This window comes from Marmota monax, unplaced genomic scaffold (assembly GCF_021218885.2).
Source record: "Marmota monax isolate L192 unplaced genomic scaffold, Marmota_monax_Labrador192_F-V1.1 WCK01_AAM20220418_F8-fsc00237, whole genome shotgun sequence".
NCBI lineage: Eukaryota > Metazoa > Chordata > Mammalia > Rodentia > Sciuridae > Marmota > Marmota monax.
The window spans coordinates 24,059-34,773 of NW_026694627.1; the positions used below are offsets into that span (position 1 = coordinate 24,059).

Genomic DNA, 10,715 nt, shown 5'->3' on the forward strand with positions numbered 1-10,715 from the left:
AGGTATGAGGAACAGGCACCCAGTGACCGTCACCAAGAGAGCTGGGAAGCCACCCGGGCCAGCCCATCGCTCAGGTGAGCTTCCCTGGGGTCCCGGGGGTGCAGCCATGGGGCAGTGTGGCACCTACAGACCGAGGCTCCAGAGCACCTGGGGGCAGGGGTAGCCGATGTTCCTGGGTGCAGCTGGAAGGTTCTGGAAGGACTGGGGGGAGTGCCTGTGGATGAGGGTTCTGGCCTGGTAGCCGCCCCATGGGACCAGGGGCAGGGGTGGCCCTGCTGTGCTGCCGAGAGCCAGAGTGGGGCACCCCCAGCTCCAAGAGCTTTGCTTGTCACCCAGGGCCACCTTGGCCCCTCTTGCCGTTGGCCAGGGCATCTGGTGACCAACAGCTGTCTCGGCAGAAGCCAGCTGCCGTCTGCAGGTCACAGTACGCAGGTCGCTGAGCCCCCGGGAGAGGCTCAGATGGTGGCAGCGGGAACCAACAGGGTTCTTTGTGACCTGGAAGTCACTAGGGGCTCCTGGCTCAGGTGGGCGTGTGTGGGCTGGGTGGCAAACGGCGGGTGAGCTGTGCGCACCGTGATCTTCTCTGTGTCCAGCAGGCATTGGCCACGTGCTGCGCGTCCTTAGGGACCACTAGAGCAGAAGCAGCCCCCGGCTGGGGACACCCCTAGGCCGGGTGCTGCGGGGCCGGGTGCCAAGCTGGCCTCACCCATCACTGAGCAGTGGTGTCCACGTGACCCGTAGCACTCATGGCCAGGGAGTGGTCAGTGGGTGGAGGTCAGACAAAAGTAGGAGGAAGGAGGACACTGACTTGAACTCCTGCCGGACACGGTGGCACACAACCGTAATCCCAGCTACTCGGGAGGCTGAGTCAAGAGGATCGCTTGAGCCTCAGGAGTTTGAGGCCAGCCTGGGCAGCAGAGGGAGACCCTGGCTAAAGGAGTCACCCGCGGGTCGGGTGCGGCCTCGTGGGAGGGTGCTGTTTAGCGGGAGCGAGACCTTGGGTTCCACCCCAGCACCTCAAAAATCAACGGCAGCCGTGACTCCTGCCTCCCACCCAGCCGGGCTCGCCCAGGCTCTGCCGTGCTGCTGATCCGGGGCAAGCTGCCCAGCAGCCTGGAGCCGGTGACCGCCCCCTAGCCCGCGGTCCGCAGGGTCCCTGGGCGCTGTCTGTTGTGCACCTGCTCAGTTAGCAGCAGAGCCTTGGCTCCTGCCGTCTCCTTCCCGGCTCAGCGCGCAGCTTGCCTTCTCCGTGAGCCAAGGGGCAGAGGAGTCCCCCAGCGGGGAGTCACCTTCACCCCCCGTCCAGCACAGTGGAGGAGCTGGCGTCCTGGTGAAGGTAGAGGCCCAGCCTCGGGGCACCTTCTTCCCACTGTCCCTGCAGGTGTTCCCGCACGGCAGGCGGCCCAGGCACCATGTACCCCCACACGCATCCCGTACCCCAGCCTTTAACAGAGCAGCTTGGCCCGGAGCTGAGGCTGTACTGCCCAGAGTGGGCAGCGGCTGGAGGGCAGTGAGGGACGGGAGGGGTGGACCTGAGGACTGTGACACCCGGCTCCCACCTACCCGCTCCCCTGCAGGCCTCCCCAGGGTGGCTTTATGGACGGCTGTCCCTGAGCCGCCCACACCCTCACTCGTCCTCTGTCACCATGCGGTGCTGGCTGGAGTGGCCCCAGGGTCAGGGCTCAGACTTTCAGAAAGATCAGGCCCGCCGTGGGGACAGCCGCGCAGCCTCCCCGAGGTGGGACTCGCTGCTCACCTCTGAGGACAGGTCCTCTCTCTCCTCCATAAACACTGAGCCCTAGGACACCAGGCAGGTCACCCTGAGCACAGGGCTAGGGTCCCCCACCAAGAGTCAGAACTTCACCTCTGACATGAATGTGACACTCCGGTTTTCTCTGTTGTCTAAAGAGACGTTTGGTAGCCGAAAAATACATGTTTTGACCCACGCGTGGTGCTCTGCCCGGGTGTCCGTTGGAAGCCCTCTGGGCCGTGTGCTCCTGCCCGCGATCCGCACCCCACACAGAACGAGCCCTCGAGACCCTGAAGGCACCCGGGCACCGGAACCAGCAAGGTGGGCAGAAGCCACGAGGTCACAGAAGCTCTGTGGCGCTGGCTGAGCCCTGGGGTGGCGGCACTTAGATCAGCTGAGGGACTCTCAGTGCCCTCTGCCCTCAGCCCCGAGTTCAAGGCCCCACGTTGAACACAAAGGAACCCAGGGCGGGGACTGGCCATGTCACACAGCTGGATTCAGCCCACCCACTGACCTCAGGGTGCACCCTACACTCCGAGCCGCGGTCCCGGGGCCAGTGCAAGACGGGGAGAGGCCTCGGCCCCGGGAGGTCACTTTGGGGTCCTGGATGACGGGCAGCGGCAGGAAGAATGCACTTGGCCTTGGAGTGGTCTGCTCCCCTCGGGAGGCCGGGCTGGCTGTGCCCCACCTTCCTGAGGCTTACCCCAAGGCCCCCGAGTGACACCGTGGGCGCCCTGAGGCTTGGCCCGGGGTGAGGAGGGGGCCCAGGAGGACCTGCCCCTCCCCAGGGCCAGGCAGTGTTCAGGTGGGGGCAGCAAAGCCCAGGGTCTCTGTGCCTGTCACCTGAAGGAGCTCGGTAGGTGTCACCTGGGCCGAGGCCGAGAGCAGGTGGGCAGTGCCCGCCCTTTGGCAGGCCTCCCAGATGGCAGCTGCTGGCTTGGTCTGAGCTCTTCTGGGCAGTGTCGCCCTGTGGGCTGCTGGATGTCGCCCCGAACCCTGTGCCCCCATTTCTAGCTGTCTCGGTCTTGGCTTCCCCCAGAGACCCCCCGCGACTCCTCCAGACCCAGGAAACTAGTGGCACCTCAGTGACAGCAGCATCCCCACAGATGACATGTCCCTCCCTGTCTAGGAAGCAGCAGCCCCTGGGGGCCTCTGCGGGAGCGCAGCCAGGGCCACACCATCCAAGCCCATGTCCTGGGTCGTCGTCCTGCCCTCGGCACCCTGGGGTACGGGGAGACATCCAGCTGTGATGGTCGCCAGCTGAGCGTGGACGGGCCGTGCAGGCCTGGGGAGGGTCCATCCACAGGTGTCAGAGCTGACCTCCCCCTCAGTTCTGGAGCTCAGCCCCCACCGCAGGCTGGCAGCCATGGTGGGCAGGGAGGGCTGTCCTCGGTGCCTGAGGGACCCCCCTCACCTGTGCCGTGACCTGCGGCCGGTCAGCCTGCCTCTGGCCTGTTCTGTGATACCGGGAAGGAGCGGCTTCTCGGGGCCCTCAGCTCACCCGTAAGCAGAGGGTGACATTCCCCCTGCCCTCCCTGTGGGTGGAGAATTCAGAGAAGGTGGCCTGGGTCAACTGCCAGACCCAGAGTGGTGTGGCCTTGGACGTCACCCCTGCCCCTGACCCCAGCCTGCCAGGCTCAGGAGGTATGGCCACAGAAAGCTCCCCGGGCAGCCCTGGGCAGCACTCCTGAGGACCTTGGTTTCCACTTGGAAGGAGACGGAGCAGCTGGTCAGTCTGGGGCTTGGAACTGACAGAGCAACCATAGAGGGACTGGCCAGCATGGACGTGGCCTTGAGGTGTGAAGAGCCACACCAGGATTGTCCCAGGAAGGCCCTGAGTGCTCTGTGCTCGCGGAGAGGGACACTTTTTGACTCCATCAAATATATTGACATGGCATCTGTCGGTGACTTGCCCCCAGCAGGAGAGTCGGGGTTGGCCCCAGGATCAGAGGGCCAGCTGTGGGCCAGCTTCAGGGCAGCCCAGGTCCTAGGCCCTTGTCCCTGTGCACGGCTGAGATGACAAGGGGCCCCCAGTACCCGCACCAAGCGCCTCCGTGGCCAGGTTCAGGCCCCTTAGGGTCCCACCCTTAGATGAGGCTCTGGCTCTGGTCCTGGAGAGCAGGTGAGGTGTCCCTCACCAGGACAGAGGGCCCTGTAGGCCACCGCCAAGCCTCTGCACTCCTCCCCACGGAGGCTGGCCGCTGGCCCTTCCCAGCCAGCAGGACCAGGGCGCTCCCGGGCTGCAGTCACCATAGCAACCAGAGCTGGGCTGACGGGCCTCTTGCCTGAGGCCAGCACAGCCCCCTTCGCTGGCCAGTCTCTGAGCCCCATCTTCCTGGGGACCTGGTCCTTCTTCCCACAGGTGCCCAGGCCCAAGTGTGAGGCCTGGTGTCGTCCCCACCTCGTGACCTTGGACAAGTCCCCGACCCTCACAGAGCTTCTGCATTGGGGGATGTCCAGTGAGAATGACCTGCCCCCACTGCAGGGCCTTGCAGGGCACAGAGGCCACCTCCAGGTGCCTGTCCCCCCTCTGATCCCAGGGCCTGTGAGTCTGTCCTGGAGACAACACCTGTGCCCACACCCCATGTAGAAGGTCCCTGGGTGCTGTCTGCAGGACCAGCAGGGTGGCCCTGGCATCTGGATTCCAGGTCTCCTCAGGCTAGACACACGGACGTGGTGACTCCTGTTGTCAGAGCTGTCCCCCCACCTATGCCAGAGCCACCCTGAGCCCTCCCGGGGCTGCGTGCTCTTCCCGGGGAGCCCAGGGGAGGCCTGGCAGCAGGGGTAGCCTGCAGGACCCTGCCCGCCCTGTGCCAGGCCCCCACCTGCCCAGGGTCCATTGCAAGGCCCCCTGGAACCCATTTTGAAAATCTGGGCGAGTTACCCTGGGGACAGGGAAGATGGTGTGACAGCACCTGGCAGGACAGAGAACTGGGGGAAGGCCGAGGTGTCCCTGCCCACGTGACAGCCAAGGAAACCAGGGTGCCCACAGATGACCTCTTGCCCGCAGAGCTGCCCGGTCCTCCCTGGAGGGACCTCAGAGGCACACCCCGTTCTGTTGACAAGTGGGGAGGCCCAGACGGGGGCAGAGCTGGCCAAGGCCCAGAGTGGGGTGCGGAGGCGCAGGATCACAGGCTGCCCTCTGTCCCCACAGAGCTGCCCTCCTCGGAGCACCTGAGTGTGGCAGATGCCACCTGGCTGGCTCTGAATGTGGTGTCCGGTGGCGGCAGCTTCTCCAGCTCCCAGCCCATCGGAGTGACCAAGATCGCCAAGTCCGTCATCGCCCCGCTGGCCGACCAGAACATCTCCGTGTTCATGCTGTCCACCTACCAGACGGACTTCATCCTGGTGAGCCGCGGCCAGGCCTCCCGGGCAGCTACAGGCAGCTGCCCATGCCCCAGCGCCTGGTGCAGCCCCCCCCGTCCCCTCCAGGTGCCCCCCCAGAGGCCACCCAGAGAGGGAGGGAGCTGGCTGTGGGGCAGGGTCTCGGCCCCAGGCCCACCTCCCAGGGCTTCCAGGGACTCAGGGCCCCGCCTCCCATCCCCAGGTGCGCGAGCGAGACCTACCCTTCGTCACCCACACCCTGTCCACCGAGTTCACTATCCTGCGGGTGGTCAATGGCGAGACCGTGGCCGCCGAGGACCTCGGCATCACCAATGGCTTCGTGAAGCCCAAGATGGGTGAGTCCGGCTGGGGCTATGCCTGGGGATGTCCCAGTCCTACTTCCCACCAGCCCCACTCAGAGCACTGGGTTTCCGTGGGCGCCAGGCGTGACGTGGGCCGGTCCTGGTCAGACCTTGCTGCTGAGGTCTAGCAGAGGTGGTGGCCCTGGATGCAGGCGAGGTGGCCAAAGGCCACTTCTACCCTGGCCTAGGGTATCAGAGGGACCTCCCTGGGGCCAGGACTGTGGGGCAGAGGCCTGGGCACAAAGGAAAGCTAAGCCAGCGTGAAGGTTGGAACGGCCATTCCACAGCTGGAGAAGCATGTGCAAAGGCCCTGGGGCTGGGGTCAAGCATGGAGAATTGGCAGCTCGGGTGGTGGTGGAGGCTGGAGAGGCTGCAGGGCCTCCCAGAGCAGCTGCCCTCTCCCTGGTTCCCCACCGTCCATACGCCTTAGCGTCATGTCTTGCTGTCCTCACAGTCCAGAGGCCGGTCATCCACCCGCTGACCAGCCCAAGCAACAGGTTCTGCGTCACCAGCCTGGACCCCGACACGCTGCCCACCGTGGCCACCCTCCTCATGGATGTCATGTTCTACTCCAACGGGTAGGCCTCCCAGGGCCGCGCTGCTGGCAGACCACGGGGTTGTCCAAGGTGCCCAGTGGGGGGCGCCACAGCAGGGCAGGCGAGAACGTGGGCGAGACTCTGCGTCCTTCCTCAGAGTGTTTTGCTCAGGTCAAGGCAGGTGGGGCAGGGTCTGGTGAGTTGGCAGCGGCCCTGGCCTGTGCCCTGGGCAGCCTGTGACACGGGCAGAGAAGCCTACGCAGGACACCCACTGCCCGTGTCGAGGGCCGGCTGGGCCTCCAGCACTGTGAAGTGAGGTGCCCGCCTCTGTGAATGCAGCAGGGCCCTCCAAGGCCCTGGCAGATGTGAGGAAGGATGGGAGCGGGCCCCAGTTTCCCAGGCTGAGCTCCTCCCACCTGGGCGGGGGCTGCTGGGTAGGTGGGGGCAGCAGGACCCCCCCCTCACAGCTCCCCGTCTCCCCAGAATGAAGGACCCCATGGCTGCCGGCGACGACGGGGGCCACATCCGCTTCTTCTCCTTCTCCCTCATCGAGGGCTACATCTCCCTCGTGATGGACGTGCAGACCCAGCAGAGGTGAGCAGGCCGGGGCAGACGGTCAGCGCGGGGGCTCCCGCTGTCCCTGCTGCAGCCTCCCGGGGCAGCCCCTCGTCCCAGGTGCCTGGCAGGCGCCACAGTGGGGACCTGAGCCGCGGCGGTGCCTCTGCTCCACCATCGTCCACCCTGCACGACCCTCCCCAAGAGGAGGAGGGCATGAGCAACAGGTCGAGGACCCTGGGGGGACTGTCCCCGCCTGCCCTGCCCCTTCCTTATGGCTGCCAGTGGGCAGGGAAGGGCTGAGCCGGTGACGCCAGCCGGCCTCCTGTCCCCTAGGTTTCCTAGTAACCTGCTCTTCACAAGCGCCTCCGGGGAGCTCTGGAAGATGGTGCGCATCGGAGGGCAGCCCCTGGGATTCGGTGAGCCTCCCGGGTGGCATGGGGCGGGGCTGGCACTGCCGGGCTTACACAGGGTCCTGGGGGTGGGTGGGGGTGGGGGGTGGGAGGCTGGGAACTGCCCCTGCTCCGGCCAGTCCCCAGCCACCACCTTCTGGGAATGTCACCTGTTCTGTCCTGGAGGCGCCTCTCTCCCAAGTCCCTGCTGCCCCCGGAGGCTATCTGGCCTCAGTGTCTACTCTCCTGGGGCGAGGCCCGGCATTTAGAAGGAGCAGAGGTCAGCTGTGGGGCATCCCCTGACCGCCCGTGCTCCCTGGGCCATGTGTCCAGCCGGGAGCAGCAGCAGGGGACCCGTGCCAAGGCAGCTCTGCCCCCGTTGGAAACTCTTTCTTTGCTAAACGTGGTGGACCGAAGGCCTGGTGCCAGGGCCTGTGGAGCGCAGGGTGGCCTCCCTCCGGCAGCCGGGAAGCCTGGGCCGCAGCGGCCCTTAGCAAGCACTGGGGCCCAGGAAGCCCCGCTTCCTCATAGAGGCAGAACATTCCAGAAAGAGCTCAGAATGCTCCAGGGTCCGTGGTGGCAGCCCTGGGGGCCCTGCTCCCGGTCTTGGAGGCAGCAGGCCACGTGGAGTCGGAAGTGAGGGAACTCTAGGAGCCGGGCTCTGCACCCCGCCAAGCCTTTGTCCTAGAAAGCTCACAGACCCCTCATTGCACACGCTTTGGGGACAAATCCAGAGCCTTCCTGGGGCAGGAGAGGACAGTTGTCAGGAGCACTGGGATGTGTACTCTGAAGGCTCCTGGTCAGTCCCCTGGCCCAGCCTGTCCCTTGGGGCCTGTGTACACCGAGGGCCCCTGGTCTGACTCTTGGGCCCAGCCTGTCTCAGGGTCTCCTTCACAGACCCAGCATTTCTCAGCCCACATTGGCCACACAGTGCAGGGTCCTGGGGATTGGACGCTAAGCAGCCTGAGGAGCTGGCCAGTGAAGGGCAGGAGGGAGTCCACCCGGGCGATGGAGACCTCCCTCTGAGACCTCCCTCACCTGAGTGGGGACTGTCTCACAGGAGATTCTGAACAGCCCAAGGCGCCAAGGACTGGGCTGTAAGCAGGGCGAGAGCCGGCCCTCGGGAGCTCAGCAGCCACCGTCCCCTCTGAGGACAGGTGGCTTTGAGGAGGTTCTGGAAGGGAGGGGTTCCCAGAGGTGATTCATAACTGACGGCAGGTCCCCCAGGAGCAGGGCAGAGCCATGTGGAGGGGGGACGGGGCCTGCCTAGCTGTGTGATGGTGACCACGGCTCCAGATGGCTCCTGCAGCTGGGCCAGAGCACAGAGACCACAGGTGGGGGGCACCGCCAGCTCATGGCCGCAGGGGACCAGCCTTGACACCAGACCAAGGGCCCCCACAGCTTGCTCTCCATAGGGGGCAGCAGCAGCACACGGGTGGGGAGGTGGCCAGCGTCCTGGAGGAGCCCCGTCAGGGGGCAGGTCAGGGTGCTGTGCCAGAGGCTCTCCACACCCTGCCTGCGGCTCGGGAAGCGCAGAGCCAGGAAGTCTGTGGAGGGCGAGGAGGAGGGCGGCTGGCAGAGCCGGAGCCGGCCTCGCGGCCCTGTGGCCCCATCCACACTTGGCTGTTCCTTTGGGTGGCCCAGGGCGGGGCGAGGAGAGGGCCACAAGTAACCCTAGCTCTGGTCCTCACGTCACATCACCACCCAGCAGCCACACCACGGCTTGGACCAGAGCTCACAGACCACGCTCCTCCTGCCTCCAGAGCCTCGGCCTCTCCCTGGTCTGTGCCACGTGTACACGCTGGTCACCAGCCCTGCCGGCTACGTCACGGCCCACAGTTCAGAAGAAGCTAAGCCTAGGGTGGTGGCACACGCCCGTGATCCCAGCAACTTGGGAGGCTGAGGCAGGAGGTTGACACGTTCAAGGCCAGCCTCAGCCACTTAGCCAGGCCCTGTCTAGGGACGTGGCTCGGTGGCAAAGCACTCCTGGGTTCAGTCCCCAGCACCAAAAAGAACCCTCCTGGGCCTTAATCCACTGCCCACTGTTGACAGGAGGCACTGTGTCTGCAGCTGGAGGTGTCTCAGAACCCAGCCAGGCTGCACCGCAGCGAGGAGTGGACAGTCACCAGACACACGGGCCGAGGCCTGCACAGGGGCCAGGGCTCTGGGTTTAGCAGGAGCCCCCACCTGCGCAGATCAAGCAGAACGCGGGGGACTTGCCCAGCCCTTCCTGCCCCAGTCAGGCATGAGTCAAGGACGCAGTCAGGGACGTGGCCAGGCGCACAGGAGTGGGTCCCAGGTCTGTTCCCAGACAGGGACTTCAGGATCCGTGGGGCCTTGTGGCCAGACCTGCCCCCACCTGCTGAAGAAGGCAGGCTGCTCCGGTTGCCACAGCGGGGCCCTCGGGGAACGTCCGGGAGAGCGGCCCCGGGTCCTGGAGGCCTCCTCTAGGGGGTTCTCGGGTGGGATCCTCACATCATGGTGGAAACAGAGTCGAGAAGACGGACGAGGCCTGGCTGGGAAGACGGTGGCGGGGGCGGCTCAGCATGGGCTGGGTGGTCAGAGCAGGCAGAACCGGCCACGGGGAGCCCCTTTGCGGAGGCGCTCGGAGCCCGGCCCCAGGGCGTGGGCCGGAGCCTCCCTGCAGTGGCCTCCCGGAGACTGAGCACGGGCCTTCTCCCCAGATGAATGTGGCATCGTGGCCCAGATCTCCGAGCCCCTGGCCGCGGCGGACATCCCTGCCTACTACATCAGCACCTTCAAGTTCGACCACGCGCTGGTGAGTGGGGGCCCAGGACCGGGGAGGCGGGGGGGCAGGTTCCTGGAACTTAACGCCTTTGCTTGTGGCCTGCAGGTTCCAGAAGAGAACATCACCGGGGTCATCAGCGCCCTGAAGGTCAGTCAGGCGGAGAAGCACTAAGGGCTCCTGCCCTGCGGCCGCCGGGCCAGCCAGCCCCTCCCTGAAGATTGTTCTGCAGTATTTCTCCACGGACTGGAAAGGCGGCCTGGACCCTGAGCACGGGGCCTCTGGACACCCCCATTGCCAACCCCTCCTGCCTCCCGGAGCCCCCAGCCCTGCCAGGAATGACCGGTCTCCTGCCCTCAGCCCCACCCCAGAAAATGGTTTCTGAGGCCCAGGGACCTGGGCGTGACCCACTGCACGTGTGGCCTCACAGGGCGTGGGGCAGGCGCCCGAGGAAGCCGGCGTGTCCTGGGGGGTGCGGGTGTCCCATCCCCAGAGTCGCTGTGGGGCGGGGGAGCGCGGCTGAGTGTGCGCAGCTCGGGGAGACCCCAGGGGACGGGGACAGGTGCCCTGGCCGCTGGTCCCTGGTCGTGAGCTCAGGGCTGGTTCCCTCAGATGGACGCCTGTGGCCCAGCGGCCGGAGAGGCTCGGGCAGGAGCAGGCCGAGCCTGGGGGGACCCGAGCCGCCCGGACCCGCCTGCCAACACAGGGCCTGTGCCCAACGCCCAGCGCGACTGCCAAGAGGGGCCCCGGCCCCACAAGCACTCCCTTCTGAGGAGGAGGGGTCCCCGAGACCACCAGCCGCTGCCCCTGCCCTCCCTGCACCCGGCCTGGCAGGTGGGGCCTGGGGCTCCCGGAGTCAGCCACCTCCCCAGCAGCTGACTAGACCAGCACAGGGCTCCCGGTGTCCTCCCTGCTCCCCTGCCCACTCCTGGGGGCCTGGCTGCCCGGCTGCCCGCCTGCCCCCGGGTGGATGGCGGCGCCCTGAGTACTTGACCCGGGAGGCAACGCAACTGAGCCTTAATAGAGAAGCCGTGCTTTGTTTTAGTTTTA

At 66.3% G+C, this 10,715-nt stretch overlaps 1 protein-coding gene across 1 annotated transcript in view; it reads left to right on the forward strand.

The window, feature by feature from the left end:
- Castor2 (cytosolic arginine sensor for mTORC1 subunit 2) overlaps positions 1 to 10,715 on the forward strand; it is a 31,325-nt gene extending 20,610 nt beyond the window's left edge. The window contains exons 4-10 of the mRNA XM_058572242.1: positions 4,905 to 5,098; positions 5,298 to 5,430; positions 5,891 to 6,014; positions 6,456 to 6,566; positions 6,864 to 6,946; positions 9,604 to 9,698; positions 9,774 to 10,715. Of these exons, the coding sequence (XP_058428225.1) occupies positions 4,905 to 5,098; positions 5,298 to 5,430; positions 5,891 to 6,014; positions 6,456 to 6,566; positions 6,864 to 6,946; positions 9,604 to 9,698; positions 9,774 to 9,839 (806 nt within the window). The 3' untranslated portion in view covers positions 9,840 to 10,715. The remainder of the gene's footprint in view (positions 1 to 4,904; positions 5,099 to 5,297; positions 5,431 to 5,890; positions 6,015 to 6,455; positions 6,567 to 6,863; positions 6,947 to 9,603; positions 9,699 to 9,773) is intronic.